The sequence below is a fragment of the Amphibalanus amphitrite genome, unplaced genomic scaffold (assembly GCF_019059575.1).
Source record: "Amphibalanus amphitrite isolate SeventyFive unplaced genomic scaffold, NRLGWU_Aamphi_draft 001686F_arrow, whole genome shotgun sequence".
NCBI classification, from domain to species: domain Eukaryota; kingdom Metazoa; phylum Arthropoda; class Thecostraca; order Balanomorpha; family Balanidae; genus Amphibalanus; species Amphibalanus amphitrite.
Window position 1 is genome coordinate 74,713 of NW_024883179.1, and position 19,966 is coordinate 94,678.

Below are 19,966 nucleotides of genomic sequence, written 5' to 3' on the forward strand. Positions count from 1 at the left end.
TACCTACAGTCGTGCCCGACATTCTTGCTTATCAATTGATGAAATATACTTCATTCGGTTCCCCCCCCCCCCTCCTCCACTACCTACAATTCACCCCGTCGCGCGGTTCGTCGAAAAGTCATTTCATTCACAAAAGAAACAAAATATAGCATTTGCATTCGAAAGCTGACGGTGAGCTGATTCCAAAATGAATTTTTATCAAAATCGTTCGATGGCCTTTCTAAGCAATTGCGTGTTTGTAAAAACGTAGTATATTACCTATATATATCTTTTATTCAACGTGCTGTCATTCCGTGGTCGGTCAGACGGGCCGAGAGCACCGGGTCTGAGAGTAGATAAGGGTCATTTCACGCTTCTGTCTGGCTGACTTTGGTCCATCGTGAGACTGGGTTGTGTGATTGCGCCTTATTATCGGGCGTGGGAGACGCATATAAATATTTGAGGATAATTGTTCGCTATAGTTTTTTCGGCATTCCCTTTCACTAACACGAAAAAACATGCCTATGGTTTGCTTGTTGAGCAAAAGAGTATCTATTACATTTTAAACACAATTTTTTGAAAAAGGCTATCGAACGCTTCTGATAAAACTTACATTTTTGAAATCAGCTCACCGTCAGCTTTCGAATGGCAAATCTCGTTTCTTTTGTGGATGAAATGACTTTCCGACGAACGGTGGTCGTAGCTGGGGGAGCTGGGCTGTCGGCGCCGTATGCCAGATGTAACGAGTACACTGGGCCTATAATACGCTTCTGATCAACCCACTCACTCTATTGACACCCCATTGGCCGTTCCTTTCACACTCCACGAGCGATATGTGGTTAGCGAGCCGCATCTCCGTCCGTTTCCGTCCCACTGTATGTCGACAATCCGTCCTCATAGCCACAGTAAAAAGGCGCCAAAAGTGGACGCGGTCACTCATCAGCGCCTTTATTCACCGAAATATGGGCTGAATGCTCGCATTGCTGGTAGTGATCGCAATGACATAGCTTTTTTACGACATGCATAGCACACGCGTGACCACGTTTGGTTCTCGTGTATGTTTTCTCGGGACAAGCTGATGCATGTGACGATATTCCAATTTTTAGCCCATCCCAATTGGTTCGTGCAAGGCTAAGCGAAAGCGCCCTTCATTAAATAAGATAAAACATACTTAAAACTAAAATACTTCTGAAGCGGGACGGCCATTCCTCATCACTGAATTAAATGCATTTTCTTTGTCGATAGATACCTAGTAAAATATCCATCAGCACAGATGGCTGAGCACCCAAAGCTCAATCTTAAAAATGCCGTTAATAGGATCGAAGAGCATTGGCTCAAGCTCAGCTACATGAAATGGCTGTTAGAGGCAAAATGTTTTTTTTTTTACGCTCATCGACATCCCCAATAATCGTTTTGTTAGATTGGATGCACATTTTTCAGCACCGGTACTTTTGTATCTACAGACTACCAAGCGCCGCACACATGAGCTTACGGCACTTTTTTACCTTTCCCGTCACTTGCCACCCTCAGATTCCCTCCACCGTCGCACTTTTTCCATCGGACCATGCTCCCCTTCAGCATATCGCCCCTTTTTCACCAAACAAACACAAACCCAAACACACCGTACGACAGGACAATGTATTAGCGGCGTCAACGGAACTCCAACGCAAGACACGTGCGAGGCGCTGGGAGCACACCTCCCAAGTCCGACCCAATATAGGTCCGAGCCACTGTCAGCCAGTGTGAGTCTTCACAGTCCCCCAAAACACCTCAGATGGTCACGTGACGGTCGCACACAGCTCAGATGTTGGCGATGAGCGTCTCGAGCTGCTCTTTCGAGTACATCTGGAAATTGTTCTCGGGTGTGATGGTGGCCAGTTCGACGTTGGAGGCGTTCAACTTCTCCTCCATCACCTGCTTCAGGATGGTCAGCGCAGACTTGAGCGCCTCCTTCAGCGTGATCGACTGGGAACAGAGACGAGAGGGCGGGTCAGCGGTGATGCAACAGATAGAAACGTTTGCTATTTTTTCTTCTTCAACATTTTAAGCGGTTTGAAGAAAGGTCTGCTCATTTCTGCAAAGTGCTGGAAATATTTGTGCTCGACAGTCAGTGCGATCAGATTTGTCGACACCAGTGATGATAAATTGGTTCATTATTACATGAAATAAAATTCACGAAGACCATGTTGAGTTGCAAAACATAGACACCAGTGACCTGTCGTGATAGATGGTACAGTTGGTTCAGGAAAGATCCATAAAACAAAATTACCGCCCACGACTACCGCAGGAGTTTGGGTGCGTGACAACTGCCATGGCCGGCAGACAGTGGGCGAATGTCTGCAAGTTCGCTGTAGCGGTACCCAACTGTAAACTGACCGGGACGTGCGCTCCCCGCGGATTCCGCCCCGTCCCGCTGATTGTGAGTGATGACACCGCATTAGACGACAATCCCAGTCGGCACAACTGACTAACGACCGCGAGATCCGTCCGTGGGAGAGACGAAACCAGAGCAATATCCCAACGAGTCATTAGCAGCGGCGCAACCGGAAACCGTATGAATATCACGGGAATGGAGCATTATGGAACGAACGATCGGATAGCGAGAACACAACCAACGCGGGGACCGGTGATTGTTTATGCGTTGGCAGGTGAATAGACACGCGATTAGAATAAAGACAGGTGATTCGATAGTAGCGTCCCGCTATAATGCGCATTCTCCAGCCCAAGGTGCGTCACGCTGCGACTGGAGTCTGCCCCCCGTGTCCCGACACCCCCCCCCCCCCGGGGACTGCAAGTGGTGCAACGCACACTTCGAGAATGCCGGAGAGGTAGGCAATATCCACGGCTTGCGGCAACACAAATAGACCGGCCTTTCAGACGGCGACCGGTCTATTCCACTGAAGCCGCACCGGTCGGCTTAATGTCGCCGCCGCCGAAGGGGCAGCGTCACTGAGTTTGGGTCACGACCAGACGGACCCTGCGGCCGGAGAGGGATGGCGAGACGACGGGAGGGGTGGTGAGACGCCTGGGTGGGGTGGGGGGGGGGGGGATACCTGTCTCCGTCGCCGGGGCGCTACTAAAGAACGGCAGTAAACTCGTGCAAAAATCACTGTCGTTGATAACGTTTTTGGCTAATTGCTTTCGAAACTACAAAATAACCAGAAAGAATATCTTTGAAAACCAGATCAAAGCCATTGTTATTACAATGGCCTTGATTTTTCCTGTCTCCGTTTGTCTGATCAAAGAAAACGGGAAATAAAACTTAAGACCCATCATTTTGCGTTGGCCCTCTCACTATGTTACCTAATTACGAATTTTCCACTTTCCGTGCGTGTCTACACCGACACCTCCCTGGTTCTCCTCAGACACAATTCTAGGCGCGCAGGGAGTGTTCACCCCAACACGGACCCGCGGACAAAGCCGACGCGACAGCAGGGTGTCCAACCGGGGCCTGTTCCCGCGACGACAGGACCGTCCCTCGTCCTACACGTCAACCATCTCTGGGAGATTGGTTCGGCCGGCACTGTCTGGACCGACGGGCGGCGGCCGCCCCCGGCCCCGCCGCCGCCGCCGCCGCCTACACCGCCCCGTCCCCAGCTGAGTGAGTCGCCCGGCAGCACGGGACTGAACACGCCAACACCTTTTGCGATAATCAGTACAGGAGCGGGGCAGGTCTGGCGGTACGGATTTGGACGGGACCGGTCATTGGCATGTGGCTTACGAAATACACCTGGGCAAGGACGGTTTACAAATACATTGAAACATTGAAGCTTCTTCGAAGCTCCACAGAGCTCCGTTTTACCGGCAAATGATTAAAGGGATGATTCCGGCGGTCCGTCGCGCTAAATGCTCATGCTGCACATCGTTAAAATATAAGAAAGGGTGACGATCGTATCGAAAGGGAAAATTGAGACACAAATACTCTTGCATTAAACTAAAAATCGCATAAAATAACAGCACGCAGATCCAAAATTCGCGCATCTTTCTTACAAACGGCACCTAGCCATTCCTAAAACAACGAGCATGTTGGACACCATTGTCGTGAATTACCTAGCTAGTATCTGAAGTTCACGCTCGATTTAAACTCTCCCGGCGCTTCATGCATTGAACGAGGTTATTTACAACACAAAGCATAAAGCTCATCGCATTATTCCACAATGAAACACAACAGAACCCTAATCCCCTGACGCAGCCGTGAAGCAATTAAACTGCATTAATTCCATTGAAACATTGGCATCTATTGTCCGAGGAGCGACTGGCGTCCTCCACAATACACTTTCGTCACCAAAGGCCCTTCGTTGACCTTGGGTGACGATTTCATATGACTGCGCCGCCATTCAACTGCAAAGACTGACGTTTAGTTCTCCAAAACTCCCAAACTCCGAAGGTAGACGGTAAAAGATCACCCACTGGGTGTTCATCAGGTTTTAGAAGAGGGTCAACGGGCAAATGAAGCGTATATAGACCTGACAACGTTGAGGCAGTCCAACCCAATCCATTGCTGGTGTACGAACTCAACAGTACTGATAACTTGCTCCCGAAACATTCACATTAGGGGAAAAGACTGAAAACGCATTTTGACGGCTGTATCCAACTGCTTATAACATTACGTGTTTGCAAGGATGAATAACTCGAAAAGGGCAGGCACATTACCAGCTACAACAGTTATCCTTTATTCGAGGAACCCTTTAAACAGGTGTCATACACCGGATCATCCTTACCCTCTCCCCGTTGTTAGGTGACTTACTTTGCACACTCCCAATGGAAGCAACGATCAGAAGGCCCTTTGACAGAGGGCGATCGGTGCACAAGAACACACAACTGAGACAGCTGAGGATTCTAAGAAAACGATACAGCACAAGCAAAGCCTTACAAACCGGCAAGCTATTCAGCACCACCGAACATTCAGATACTGTTGCAAGTTGAGGGACGAGCGTGCCACTGTCCGTTCACCTCAAGTAGTTTGGATTTAGAATAAGCAGCACTAAGAACGGGTGATCATTGATCACCGATGTCTTAACCTAGACAAGGTTATCGCCAAGAGTAGGCGCGGTGTTCTGCAGACTGAATAGACTGACCCGTCCCTCTCCGATTCCGAATGTTTCGTAAAATGTCAAGTCGAGAAGTAAGCTCTCACTACGTTGAGTCCGCTGCTCTACCAACTGAGCTCCAATCCTCCCTCCCTCCATATTTCTCACCTTGTGGTAGGTCTCCTCGAGACTCTGCTGTGCGCCCTCGCTACCCGAGCCGATGGCCTTTGCGCTGTACCGCACAAATGTGCCCGACGGGTCCATGTGGTACAGCTGGGCGCCATTTTCATCGATACCGCCAAACAGCATCGCAACGCCGAACGGCCGCGACTGGCAGAGAGCACAGGCGAGTCAGACAAAGTCACATATTCACTACGTTTCCATGACACGTCTAAATCGATTTAGTGAAATTTCACGTACGTTTTTCTCGGAAACTATTTACCTTATGCAAAAAAATGAGCGTATATATGGTTTTAGCTAGCACCTAATCCTATATTCACAAAAAAATGAGCGTATATATGGTTTTAGCTAGCACCTAATCCTATATTCACATTTCTAATTACGCCTAAATGCTATGATGGAGCAAATCCATTTTTCAAAATCGGCTTAGATTGTGCCATGGAAACGTAGCCATCGTCAGGATAGGTTAGACGAGCGAGCACGGTCACAGGCAAGTAAGACTAGGTCACAGGGAAGAGTGAGCTTTCAGGCAGGTAAGAAAAGGTCATAAGGTCATGGAGAGGTCACGATGGGTTACAGAGAGGTCAGCCGGGGTCAGAGGGTCAATGAGACCGGAGACGTCATAATAACTAAGTCAAAGGGTCCGGAAGAGGGGATAGCTCACAGGCAGGTCAGTCTAGGTCTCAGGGAGCGCGGTCAGTCGAGGGTCACACGAAGAGAAAAAAGTCATATGGTAAGAGGCAGAGGGGAAGATCATGTCGCCCACAGCGCCCAGTCACGCGCCATCCGGTGCTACTCCTGAATCACAGTGGGCAGTTTAGACTAACAAAAAAGCGGCAGCGCAGACTGCGGAGAAGCATCAACAAAAAACGATGATTTGACCGGCTCCATATATAAAGATAAACAGGCGCTTCGTGTCAATAAAAAGCAGCATTCTTAGGCTAAACGACGATTTGTATTGAAGAATGTAACAAGAGATCGGTCACATGCGAAGACACATGCGAGTATCAGCCATTTCCGACTGCTTCCCACATTATCCAGCTGCAAATCAGGACTCCATTGTTGAACAAATTCAACGCAAGAAAACGTGTTTTGCAAACCGGCCTACGATGTTTTCTATCAAACTAGCCTCAAGCTTGTCCAATAGCCCATGAACCCTCTGTCCAATACTCACTCGACCCTCTCCTGTAGAAGGAGGGGGGGGGGGGCAGATACGCACCATGGCAGTTTCGGCGTCAGCGTCGCCGAACTGGATGGCCAGGTTGGAGACGGCCAGCGCCACCGACTCGACCTTCATGCGCTCGTTGTAGAGGAACCAGTGGTTCTGCGCCTCCACACGGGCCCGGTCAATCATGGTCCGGGAGTCGGCGATCAGACCCGAGACGGCGCAGCCTGACGGACGGGCAGCGGGTCAGAAGTGGGTCAGAGAGGGTCACCGGGTCGCACCCTTGCATACCGGTCAAAGCGATCAGCACGGGCCAACAAAATCAGTACGGGTCACCTGGCTTCGGCTACGGCGCACGGCTCCTCTGACTGAGCGCGTACCTAACTTAGTATGTTTAATCACTAATGATACCTAATTGAAGACTCATGAGGCAGCTAAACATGACAGTTGAAAATACTATTCAAACTTGTTTGGAGTAGAGCATCATTCATTCCGATACGAAAAGACGCCAATCCTCAAAACTAAAAGCGAGTCACTGCTTAACTGACTATTTCCCACGACAAGCCTAGCACGTTGATAATAAAAGAAAACATATATTTTCCGTTCAATCCCAACCAGGAGCGTCTCTGAACACCTACCGATGTGTTTATCGATCTCGACGATCTTCTCTAGTGTTGTGGGCTCCATGAGAGGAGAGGTGACGCGCTTCTCGACGGCGAGCACCACGCCCTCCGACGTCTGGATGCCGATCGCCGTGGAGCCCAGTTTGATGGCCTCGATGGCGTACTCGACCTGAGAAGGACGGGATGGTGGTTGGTGGTGGTGATCGTACTATTCGTGAGAATGACAAAATGCTGGTGATGGTAACCGTAGGGGAAGGTGGGGTAAGACGGACCAGCTAAGGTTTGAGGCCGCATATCTTGCTACACTGCTCTCGTAATTCATATTATTCATAGTCTTCGGAATGCTCAATCCTTCCTCTGTTGATATGTGTAAAGACTAAATTTCAAATTAAAGACATCTAGGTGGTGGATGCTCTTAAAGAGGGACATGTCAAAAACTCAGACAAGAAAAAACGTGGGGTAAGACGAACCACCCAGCAGTGCCTGCTATCCGTTCATGTGTGTTACACTTCTGCTCTGTACCCTTGTAAGAAAAAGTAACCAAAATGGTAAAATAACAAAATGAGCCTTTATTCTTTACTCATGTGTGATTGAAGTGCAGCTAAAAGCTGGGAATATGTGTGTTGATTGTCGTTTGGCATGAATGCATGCTAACTGAGCACTTGCAGGCATGGCTCACATGCAACAAAGACTCCTTCCTGAAAAATTAGCTTACTTAAACTTGTGTCAATGTTTTGGAAAAGAATTTCCCATATGCAGGGTACAATGGACCACCACAGGGTAAGATGAACCACGGTGGTCCGTCTTGCCCCTATTCTAAATTCTGTCATTATCATGACGTATATGTCAAATAGCCCAACATTGCAAGACCTTGACTTTCCTAAAGTGTGACTATAACTAAGTTTATAACTTTGTTCTTCACAGTTAAGTGCAAAATAGAAACTAATCATGCAAGAGAGGCGCCGTAATTGAATCACCCGTAGACCTCTTATATTAGATCGGTTTGACGAAACACAACATTTTTCTCAATAACTCAAAAGCTATGCATCCTAGCAGCATGAGCTCAAGGTGGCCATTGTTACGAAGGAAAACAAACATAGTGAGTGCATAAAGCAGTAGATACCAGCAGCGGTTCAGCCGGGAGGGCTGGTGGTCCGTCTTGCCCCGCTGGGCCGTCTTACCCCACCTTCCCCTACTTCTCGTAAAGAGAACAGTATGGCGTTGTGATCAGGTCCTGGAGTCATTACTATATAGGCGGACCAATTTATCATAGTTAAGCATAAAGAATGTAGTTAGCTAGCTTATTACGCGACTGATAGAAGCTGCCACATACGAACCAGAAAAGTAAGCACGACCTGCCCGATCCCCGCACAAATCGATACAGCCCATAGCACTCGGAACAAATCACACATATCACTGGAAACCAGAGTATATATGCATTATCAGCCAGCAGAGATGCTAGCTATCGAGCTACGGCCGGCAGTCAGGTTCCAGTGCCCAGCAGTAACAAGATACACTTGTAGTAGAGATGAATACGCGAACACGATACCACGGCACGATGCCACGGCAATGGCTTCCAAATACTAGAGCATAATCAGCATTTATAAACAAATGTCAAACAATAACGTAGGTTCTCCATATAGATTAGGTTCTATTGGCGAGTACGAGGGTGTTTTTGAGGAAAATCCACAGCAATACCACACCGATAGCAGAGCCATTATTCGGCCATTATTCGGCCATGCATCATTTGCTAGTGGTTTGGAGAAGTAGTGTGACAGGCAACGCTTCTCTAGCCCGGTAGACGAGCGAAAAGGACACCGTACAATTGACAGAAGTACGATCAGACTAGCCTGCCACCATCGCTTCGGGGCGCGACCGACATAGGGGTGCCCAGTGCCCACCGACCGGTCCCGTAACCCCACGGGGAGACCGCACCCGACTCAGTGAACAGACGACACAACTGTCTTTGCTGCAAACAACGGACGACATCTCGGGGTCTACGGGCAAGACACAGCAATGCCAAATATAACCCCGGGGAACAGATGCGCCCAATGTCGTAAAAGATGCGATGCACGACTAGTGCTCTACAATCTACACCTGCCATGGACTGCGTAACCAGTGGCAGTGTGCTCAGATATCGCTTTGATAAATACTTGTGTCGCAAAATGTCGGAATAAATTATGCAGAGCCGTGCAGGAAAGACCGTGCTCGAAAGCGGATCAGTGGGCCAAGAGTCGCCAATACACCGAAGGGATACGACCAGCGAATCGGCAATTACACGCAGCGCGTTAACGGTCTAAACCACTTTCCATCGTAACCAGTGGCAGTGTGCTCAGATATCGCTTTGATAAATACTTGTGTCGCAAAATGTCGGAATAAATTATTCACTTTATGAAATCACAGCCAGATTCATATCGTGTTTCATCTACTCTGTATAAGATTGCACGGTAACTAGCCAGCAGCTGTAAGTGTAAATAAGCTGATAAGGCATGGTTGATGAGTTCGATGAAAACACGCCTGAAAAGCAGCCTGGAATTTGTTCAACATCAAAGGACGATACGTTTCTAAACGCATCGGCGCTGCTAAGCTAATCCTGGCATATTTGAGCATGTTTGATTACGTATAATATGGACGGAATTAATTGAGCTCCAGCTGCCATTAACCTTTCGCCGCCTATGGGAATGATTATTTCTATCTAAAAACGACAACATGCGAATAATTACGCATCTAACTGCAGGCACTGCAGCTAACGATAGTATGTAAGCGCTCAGTATAATTCAGAGCGAACGACGAACAGTGGGCTTAAATTTAAGAAAATAGCCAATACCAGTGATGCAGAGCCGTGAAAATTTCAGACGGCTCCGGCTCCGGAGAAAAAAAAAATCGGCTCCAGCTCCGGCTCCGGCTCCGGGTGAAATGTCATGGCGGCTCCGGCTCCGGCTCCGGCTCCGAGTAAAATGGTCCGGCTCCGGCGGCTCCGGCTCCGACTCAGTACATCCCCTATGCGCAGGGATGCGGAGCCGTGGAAATTTCAGACAGCTCCGGCTCCGGGTGAAATGCCATGGCGGCTCCGGCTCCGGCTCCGGGCAAAATGTGCCGGCTCCGGCTCCGGCTCCGCACCCCTGACCAATACAGTATTCACTGTGGCCCGATTGATCAATCACTACTTATCGTTCATTCCTGTCCCTTTCCACTGTTTTAGAACAAGCCACATGGAACTCCAAGCATGAACTGCGCACTCATGGAAACACAACACAAAAACATAATCCAGGGCAAACTGAAAAGGATATCGATAAACATCGTAAGTGCATTTCACATAGTTTTATGAGCGTACGGCAAGGTTCAATGCCAGGTAGCTTTGAACTTCAGTTACATCTATTTTTGTTTTGCTTGTATAATTAAGCAAAACAAAAAAAGTTTCTTGCAAACAATCGGCGCACAGTATTTCCAACCGACCCCTACGACCAGTGTCGAGTTAGAGCGACATCTGAATGCAGCACATAACACTGTCGCTCTCCTTCAGATCAGCGGACAATCGCGCGCCGGGACCTCGAGCGGGCGCCTGAAGAGCCACCCGAATAGGCGGTAACGACTGTCAACCCATAGCCTTCTGGATTAGACGGGCACTCTATGTGGGGCGCACCATAACACATATCCGCTTTTACCCGACGCCTCCACATAACCATCTCAAGATGAAACAACGCATCGAGCATCTTCCACGAACTATTGAGCTCGAGAGGTCAAATGCCCTTACCCAGCGTATACGAGCAAGTCCGTTTAAACTGTTGCTGAAGGTTGCGAACAATGAGTCTTCGCCTTATAGATAGGTGTGTGTTGATCGTAAGTTTGCCCGTTTCCGGCGATGGAAGGCTAATTCCAACACCAGCAACAGAAGAAGCATTCAGTGTGACCAAGTTTGTGTCGGCAGATATAATATATAATTTAATAAAATCTTGCTCCAATAGCCATCGTCGCACCTTCTTTCTAAGAAGACTCGATACCGATCAAATACATTTGTCTTCAAGTCAAACGTTAAATGCAGTCACTGACACTTGGTTAAATAGGTAATTGCTTATCTGATACCGAATCTAACTTCGACGCTCAACATATGTATCAAAAGCTCCGTTACGAAAGCTGGGATCTTCAGAAAAAGAAGCAAGTCACCGTCACAGAGCAGACGTGAGGCGAGAGAAGTAAGCTAGCTACCACTGTGAGCTATCATATCACTATAAAATAAAGTAACAACACACAAAATGCCTCCTGGTTCATCATTCCAAACATGTCAACTAGGAGTTACTAATATAGGTACCGATACAGTTATCGATAGACTCGCCTTCGGCACGAAGCCCGCCCCGCCCAGCGCGACCGGCGTTCTGTAACTCACCTGAAAGAGTCGTCCCTCGGGAGAGAAGGTGTTGACGCCGCGGTCATATTCAGAGCGTGTGAGGAACATGACTGACGCTGGAACAAACGGGCGCTTCAGTTAGTAAGGATTCGATAGTGGATAGTGTATAGTTAGAAGTACGAATATTCGTCAATATATCAAAGCAGTATATCAAAACATATAGCATCAACAAGACTTCAGAGTAACAGCAATGCTTTTGCTGTTTTAGAGGAACAGAGGAGGCAGGAGAGTCGGAGACTAAGGAAATCTGAGGAACAAACAAAAATGTTATAATTTTTCATGATAGCGCCGACCTATGATATTGGATACCTATGTGTAACAATGCCACTAGAGAGGATCTCAGAAACATTGCCTGAAACGCCAACCTTTCAAAATGACACTTATTATCATAATTGCCATCTGAAACAGGCTCATCTTCTTCCCGCCTTTGTATCCATATTGTTATTTCCAAACTTCTCTGTATCCACATAGCTTGGCCTGATCTCCACATTTGTTCGTAACGCATTTGGTCACCCATCATATTTCTCCTTCTAAGCAATCTTTCGTCTGCAGATCTTCAATAATTCTTCATCAGCAGATCTTCACGACCCCAAATCTTCACCCATGTACGTGGATGTTCAGCCGAAGGGGTATGCATTTCTTTGAATAAATTTGAAAGCACGAATCTTCCTCTGCAAACCTTCGTCCATGAATGTTTGTCCATTTCATAACAACATTACCCCCATGGCTATGACGCCCTCAACTTGGCAGTGAAGTATGACAGAAGTGTGGATTGAATTACTATCCCTTGAGTCTTATAACTGTGTTATTAGTAGGGTGGTTGGCCTGGTTGGACCGTGGGGAAAATAAGCTGTCTGCTCCTGGCTTAGGAAAACATCTAGCCTTTTGTCATTGGCATTCCTACACCGAGTTTCCATATAGTTAGGTAAGTGATGCTGGGGTTGTTGGTCCCTATCATGGTGATTGGACTGGACATTTAGAAGGGGTGTTAGACATGACTTGTAGTGAATCTCACATACCTAGGAGGAAGGGATAAGGATTCATTCATATGCTGGTGGCTGGGTTGACTGTTGAGGCAAACATCTTGTCACCCTTCCACACCCCCATCATCACAAGGTAGAGGCTGGAGAGTGCCATCTCATAGTCTTAGTAAGGGGGGAGGGCAGGATCCTGTTGGATCTAACTCCATGATGGCAGGCCTCTGGGACATTCCAAAATAGCTTGCAAAAGCAAGCTAGGTGTGGGGGATGAGGGGGTCACAAAATGCAAATTGTACAGACTAGGTATGTCATAGATACTGACTGGTGTGGTAGGATGAACAACTCTTTGCTGCCAAAGATTTGGGTGGACAAAAATTTAGTCAACAATTTAAAGGGAATATATTTGATGAAAATATGCAAAGAATAAATGAAAACACAAGGAAGAACAGCTACAATTGAAACCAAGCAAAATGAAAGCTTAAAACTTCCAAAGAACTTTGATGAGAAGAAATGATGCGACTTAGGAGACAGGAGCTGCAGGACAAAGAGCTGCACAATACAGAGAGATATAGGTTAAGCCAGGTTGGATATGGTTGGAGAGGGAGGGGTGGATATCGCGCAAAGGTAAGGGGTGTGTATTGAGCTCTTATAATAGTTAAAAAGCCTTCTTACTACTCCAGAAGTAGATGAGAGATAAACCATGAGAGAAAGAGATAACAGTGAACGAAATGAGAAAGAGAACTGTGGAACATGTGAGAAGATTGTAAGAGAGAGAGACAATGGAATCAAATGCGACAGATGTGGCGCATGGTATCACGCTGGATGCCAAAGCCTGAGTGCCGAGTTCTACAAAATTTTGAAGAAATATGAAGAAGAGCAATGGTTCTGTAAGATGTGTCGCTCGGAAATAAAACAACTGGATGACAGAATCAAGGCACTGGCAGCAGAGAACAAAGATCTCAAGAAAAGGGTCCAGTCGCTGGAAGACAAGTGGGAACTATTCAAAACCGAACTCAAAGAAGAAACTGTGAAATGCACTCTGGAAAGGGTATCACATGAAATGGGCAAGCACATGGAAGAACTTGAAGAACGGAACAAAAGAAAGAACAACATTGTGCTCTACAATGTACCCGAGTCAACAAAAGAAGACCCGAAAGAAAGACAATCCGATGACATGGTGAAGTGCTGTGACCTGTTTGAAGGATCCCTGAAAGTGACAGACGTCAAGATTGAAAGTGTGGTCCGAATGGGAAAGAGAGAAAGTGAAAGAAAACGTCCCCTGCTGGTGAAACTTACAAATGAAAGTGAAAAGAAGAACATTTTGGCAAGCGCCAAAAATCTGAAGGATGAAGAAAACCCATGGAAAAAGCGAGTAGGCATATCACGAGATATGACAAAGATGGAAAGAGACCAGGACATGAGACTGAGGGAAGAACTGAAGGTCAAAAGAGCTGCTGGTGATCACACATGGTACATAAAAAATGGGAAGCTACAAAAGAAAGAGGGAGAGGTGCAGAGAGAAAGGCAAAGAGAGAGCCAGTAAAAACAGATAGATCAAAAAAGAAAGAAGATAGAGATGTGAAAAGGATCATTATAAATTTAGTCAATGTGCAAGGTTTAACAAAACCAAAGGTGATAGAGCTAGAACAGCTCCTACAAACAGACTGTGATTTCATATGCCTTACGGAAACTCAGCAAAAATATGAAAAAGTCCAATTATCAAAGGGCATAAATAAAGTTGATAGTATGCGAGACATGAAAGACAAGAAAGGAGGCGGTTTGCTCCTTATGTACAAATCCAAAGATCTCTTCAATGTAACGAAGGTACAAACTACAAGCAGTGATATTCTCTGTGCAAAGGTGGATATAGCTAGAGAAACAATGTATATAGTGATAGTTTATTTCTCTGTTGTTAACAAACACGAAGACAAAGTACGAAATGACAGAATGAAAAAGGAAGTGGAGAAAATAATTATGAAAACCAGAGAAGAGCAGGAAGCACTTATGATACTAGGTGACTTCAACGGACACATTAGTGGACTGGGAAAGCAAAAAGAAGATGACAATGGAAAAACAGTTCTTGAATGGATGAATGATCATGCACTAATTTTACTAAACATGGATGAAAGATGCAAGGGACAGATAACATGGCAGAGAAAAGAACAGCAAAGTGTGATTGATTTTGTAATAGTAAATGATAAATGTTACAAATGGTTTGAAGAAATGAACATAGATGAAGACAGAGAAAAGTTTGATCTCTCAGATCACAATATGATCACTGTGAGCATGAGGCTACCAGATGGTAAGAATCTCAATTTCTCCCAGGGGAAAGAAAAAACAGTAGAATACTACAAGACTGATGAAGAGGCACTGAAAGAGTTTGCAGAGGAAGTATGCAGAAGGGTACAAGATGAAGAGATGCAAACAATGGAGATGTTAAATAGAACTATGCAAAATACTGCAGAAGACAAGCTAAAAGCCAGATATATAAGGAGAGTTCTGAACTCACAAGTACAAGTGAAAGAACCTCCATGGATGACAAAAGAAATAAAAAAAGAAATCAAGAAAAGAAAAGAAATAAACAGGAAAAAGCGAAATGCCCAATCTCAGGAAGAAGTCGAGGCATTGGAAATATTGTATCTGAAACAGAAAAGACATGTACAATCCCTGATCAAGGAGCAGATGGGTATACATGAGAAGAAGATAACCAATGAAATAAAATGCAGCACAAACAAAAGCAAAGCTCTATGGAAGAACATTGATAGCCTAAGGAGAAGGGATTTAAAAAAGAATGAGGAAACAAACCTGTTCACCTCAGATGGACAAAAGCTGGGGAAAAAAGCAGAAAAGGAAGAACTTATAAGATATTGGAAGACTGTATACCAAAAGCATGCAAATGATATAAGTCAGATATGGAATGAAGAAAGCAAAAATGAATATATCAGAGCATTAGAGAATGAGGAGCAATCTAGCAATGTCAGAAGACCACTACAAGATCATGAAGAGATGGCCCAAACTGCTACCAGAGGCCTGGAGCCAATGACTGAACCAATCATAAGTGAAGAAAAAGTTCAGAGATGTGTGCAAAACATGAAAAGCAAGACATCAGCAGGCCCAGATGGACTGAAAACAGAGATGTACAAAGCACTCCTTAAAACAAGGAATGGAGTGAAGATACTAACAAGCTGTCTGAAGAGAGAAGTGGGAGAAAACAGGAAAATGAGTGATTGGAAGACATCAAAGACAAGAATGATAAAGAAGGTGCCACGCCCAACAGCGAAGGATTTAAGGCCCATAGCACTTACAAATGTAGCGTACAAAATGTTCATGACCCTGATGAAGAATGAAATTGAAGAACACTTGAGAGAAAATGATGCTGTAATTGAAACCCAAGCTGGATTCACGAAAGGGGGAAAGATTGAAGACAACCTCTTCATACTGAACTATTGTGTAGAAGAAAGCTACAAAAGAAAGACCCCACTCTATGTTACATCTATCGATTACAGAAAAGCATTCGATTCAGTGAAAAGAAGTGAGATGATAAGTGCTTTGATGACGTATAAGATTCATCCTAAAGTTATCGATGCCGTAGCAGATATTTACCAAGGCGACTCAACACTTATCAGCTTGAATGATGACACAACAGAAAAGTTGGACGTGACAAGCGGAATCCGACAAGGGTGTACCGGCTCCACAGCCTTATTCAAGATTGTCACATATATAATCACCAGAGAAATACAAAAGACAACTCTTGGTTTCAGAAACGAGAAGTTTTACATTCCAATACTGTTCTTTGCGGATGATGGATTGATACTGGCAGCTTCACTGCAAGAAACACAGCTACTGATAAAAGTTTTAAATGAAGTGAGTAAGAAGTGTGGTCTAGATATAAACAAAGACAAAAGTGCTGTATTGATATTTAACTGTAAAGAACAGCCGGAGGAAGTAGAAGGAATACCCACGGCAGACAAGTTGAAGTATCTTGGTGTGAAGATCGGAAATCAGAGGAATATGTTCAAAGAGCAGAAAAGGCAGATGATACAAAAAGCTCAAAGAATGGCAAATATGACGTATGGGGTGGTCGCAAGAAGTTGCAACAAACTGCTGATAGGGAAAACCTTCTGGAAGAGCCTTGCTCTGCCATCCATATTATATGGTGTCAATATATTCCACGTAACAGAAGAAGAGGTCAAGAAGCTGGAAGTTATAGAAAACGGAGTATATCGGCAGATACTTGGTGCACCGAAATACACAGCCAACTGTGCCCTCCGAGGTGAAATTGGAGCTTCGGCGATGAAAACAAGAGTAATCAAAGGACATCTACAGTATGTTAGAAGCACTCTACAAGGAAATAACCAACTATTGAAGGAAGTGATAGAAACTCAATTAGAAGAAAAGGGTACGAAATGGGCGAGGATGATTATCACACACTTAGAAACCCTAAATCTAAACCAAGGCGACCTTAGAAACATGAAGAAAGAAGAACTAAATAAGAAGATGATTAGTTGGGACGATAAAAGATGGAAAGAGGAAGTAGAGACTAAAACAAGTTTGAAGGTATACAAGAGATGGAAGCTGAAGATAAAAGAGGATGATGTTTATGACAACACCCCGCAATCAAGAATCCTCTTTCAAGCGAGGACGGATACTCTCCCTCTGAACGCAAGGAAGAAGTTTACTAAAGAAAGAACGAACTGTGCCTTGTGTGAAGCGGAAAATGAAGATATTAATCATTTCTTGCTAGAATGTCCAATATTAAATGAAGTTAGGGTGAATCATCGTGAATTACAACAGCCATACTTGGAAGACAAAGAAGAAGTTATAATGAGATTTCTATTTGATAAGGAAAGAAGGAATATGGAAGAAAAGAAACAGATTTTGTACAGCATGTGGACCCTAAGAACTAAAAGGCAAAAAGAGCTCAATACTTGTTAAGCACCCCGTACCAACTCATAGCGCGATAGTTTAAGTTAAAGTTTAAAAAGAAAAGGAGGAGCCGTTGCAAAGGCAATTCCTCAAAACCGTCAAGTTCAAGTTCAAGGTTTCGTGGACTAGGATTAGACACTGATCTATTTGGTGCCCAGTGCCCACATTGGTCATAGGTACTAGACACTGATTCAAAGACAAATTGCTCAGGAATGGTTGTGACGGCGCCCAGTGCTGAGTGCCAGTCATCTCTTCATGAATCTATGATCAGTTTCAGTAGCAATCCCATCTTGCAGCAGGGAGTTCCAAAGCTGTACTGTGCAAATTGTGAAGGCCATTGCCCATTGTTCTTGGTTTGTAGGTATCTGGCTCCTTTACTTTCAGTTTCTTGTCATGTCAATGCCCTTATGTTCATTCCTGTTTTCTTCAAAAAGCTTGTTGTACTCAAGCCTTGTCACCCCCCTCATGATTATGAAAGCCAGTATCAATTCACCTCTTCATTCCCTCTTTTTTATATCACAGACGATGCATAACAGCAGTTGCAAAATGTCATCACCTCAATGATCTGACATCTTACAGGTCAGTAGGCGGAACTATGGTCATGAGTACCCAAATATAGGAACGTTCCCATTTTTGGGAACGGAGTTCCCAAATATGGGAACGGGCGTTCCCATTTATGAGAACGGAAGGCAATTTTTCGGCCGTTCGCCCACTAAAACTCAAAAGTGCATCACGTCTCAAAAAAGTGCACGCTGATTTAAGTATCTACTAAATCTCCATAAAGTTATCTTTAATCTGACCGTGGAACAAGGAAATTGACCGTGGAATGATATTTTTAATGATTTTTTAAAAATGACAGAATGGTGGAAATATGGGTTATACGACATTTAACATGCAAGTTTAAGGAAAATGAAGCATTTTTTACATTTTGAGGTCAAGTATAATAATTTTCGCCTGGTTATGAAGTTTCATTCTAGCGACACCAGATGATGACATATGCAAGCGAACACGCGGACAGTCCCGAGGTAATATTGTTGACATTTGGTGTCGGGGCGATCGACCGCGTGGAACGTCAGTGATTTTACCGAACTACTGTTGTAAACTCAGTTTCAGTGGTTTAAAATCATTCAGCTGTATTTTATCAGCCCTGAAAGACATATTTTATTTGGATGCTAGCTGTTTAGCGTTGTTTTATAAGCAGTGTCATGAGCGTGGTTTTTGTCTTCGGCGTTTCTAAGCATGATCGGTTGGGGGAATTTCTCTGATATAGGTCGCTCTGTGTGGCTTATTTATAATTTTTATGCTGATTTCGATCATACGTCGTGCCCATCCTACCAGGCCTTTTGCCACTTACACTCATTAAGAAAGGAAAAAACTAGATTTTCATTGGGACTAGGTGTTTTGAGGGTGTAACATATTCAGCGTTCCCATTTTTGGATACTTCTTGTGCTCGTCAACTCTCGGTGATTAGCAGACAGGTGCTTGACATGTCTCCACCCTCGGCGCGGACGGTGGATATAGGTATGGAAGACCTTGTTGAACATCGCTGAGCGTTGTGGATTACGTAATCCTGCAGAGGGGGGCGTGCCCGCTGCGAGATCGACGGGAATAAAAGCGCAGAAGACCGGGCGAAACATGCAACGGTCTTGCCGGAAAGGTCATCTGATGATTGTTGCGTTAACAATAATTTGCGGCGTTGGACGTGATGCTTGTTAATGAAAAGAGCCCCTGAAAGGCGTCGGTGAAATCGTTCCCAATTTTGGGTACGCCGTTCCCATAATAAGGAACGCTTGCAGCGCCAGTGTACGACAGCGTTCCCAAATTTGGGCTCGCGGCCCGGGTGATGGACTGCTTTAGAAATAGGGGAACGATTTGAAACTACGATGGGCCTTACAATATCAAACTCTTTCCCAACAATATTGAGACAACTATCAGGCGGTTCACGATCGTTTTATATTTTTTGGACGTCATTTAACAGTTCTTTTTCTTGTTTTAAATAATGCCTACATGGCGTTCCCATATTTGGGTTTATCGTTCCCAAACATGGGAACGAAAATGCGTTCCCGAAAATGGGTACGCTTGACCATAGTTCCGCCTACTGAGGTGAACCGTGACGATATTATAGCCTTTGTAATTGTTGCCGATGGGTAGCAAATAAGTGAAAGTCATAACAATATTGGCATTGTTGGCAGTGTTAACTTTTCATATAATACAAATAATGACAATGAACTGGGTAAAAAAAAAACTGGTAACAATAATCGAAATACCCAACACTGACACCAACAGGCAACAGCAAGTGATGAATAAACTCTCCAAATGTAACCTACTTTGCAGGTCCTTGGGAGTCCCGATTGGTATTTCCGAAGGCTACCTATATGTATTTCCGGTATTTCAATAAATATGATACCCACACAAATTGCCGGTAAATTGAAATTGCAAGGGGTAAATTGAAATTGAAGGTGTAAACAGCAAGTCACCATGCAATGGAAATGTAACACATGCGCAGCGTTAACTGTCATGAGGCCAATTTAGTTTTTTGTAAGATTTTGTTGAAAACGTTTTCTGATACAATTAACACTAATTTATTCATTAATTCATTGAGCGATTAAAAAGTTTTTAAAATAAAAAACAAATCATCAATCATATGATGTGTTAATATTCCTGGATAAGCCTCATTT

General features: G+C 44.9%; 2 protein-coding genes across 6 annotated transcripts; one reads left to right on the top strand and one right to left on the bottom strand.

Annotated features, from left to right (window-relative positions):
• Nucleotides 1-1,603: 1,603 nt before the first annotated feature.
• LOC122374640 (proteasome subunit alpha type-5-like) lies at nucleotides 1,604-19,914 on the bottom strand. 5 transcript variants are annotated; one of them, XM_043353494.1, is made up of 6 exons: nucleotides 19,616-19,914; nucleotides 11,362-11,438; nucleotides 6,993-7,146; nucleotides 6,409-6,581; nucleotides 5,178-5,339; nucleotides 1,604-1,944 (listed from the first exon to the last, which is right to left on the bottom strand). In XM_043353494.1, exons 2-6 carry the CDS (start codon nucleotides 11,428-11,430, stop codon nucleotides 1,780-1,782), a joined length of 723 nt encoding a protein of 240 aa, XP_043209429.1. In that variant the 5' UTR covers nucleotides 11,431-11,438; nucleotides 19,616-19,914; the 3' UTR covers nucleotides 1,604-1,779. The 5 variants fall into 5 exon arrangements, with proteins under 5 accessions (XP_043209429.1, XP_043209432.1, XP_043209431.1 ...); XM_043353497.1 differs by having other exon boundaries at nucleotides 19,766-19,787; XM_043353496.1 differs by having other exon boundaries at nucleotides 19,700-19,767.
• On the top strand, nucleotides 14,291-17,398 carry LOC122374639. Its single transcript, XM_043353492.1, has 2 exons — nucleotides 14,291-15,400; nucleotides 16,429-17,398. The coding sequence occupies exons 1-2, from the start codon at nucleotides 15,319-15,321 to the stop codon at nucleotides 17,295-17,297; spliced, it is 951 nt and encodes a 316-aa protein (XP_043209427.1). The 5' UTR covers nucleotides 14,291-15,318; the 3' UTR covers nucleotides 17,298-17,398.
• Nucleotides 19,915-19,966: the final 52 nt, after the last annotated feature.

Coding starts and splice junctions, on each gene's coding strand:
- LOC122374639 (XM_043353492.1), top strand. CDS start 15,319: ATGAGGAGCAATCTAGCAATGTCAGAAGACCACTACAAGATCATGAAG. Junction 15,401..16,428: donor GCTACCAGAGGCCTGGAGCC/AATGACTGAACC, acceptor GAATGGCAAATA/TGACGTATGGGGTGGTCGCA.
- LOC122374640 (XM_043353493.1), bottom strand. CDS start 11,796: ATGAGCCTGTTTCAGATGGCAATTATGATAATAAGTGTCATTTTGAAA. Junction 7,147..11,361: donor CCGAGGGACGACTCTTTCAG/GTGAGTTACAGA, acceptor CGTCCTTCTCAG/GTCGAGTACGCCATCGAGGC. Junction 6,582..6,992: donor CGAGATCGATAAACACATCG/GTAGGTGTTCAG, acceptor CCCGTCCGTCAG/GCTGCGCCGTCTCGGGTCTG.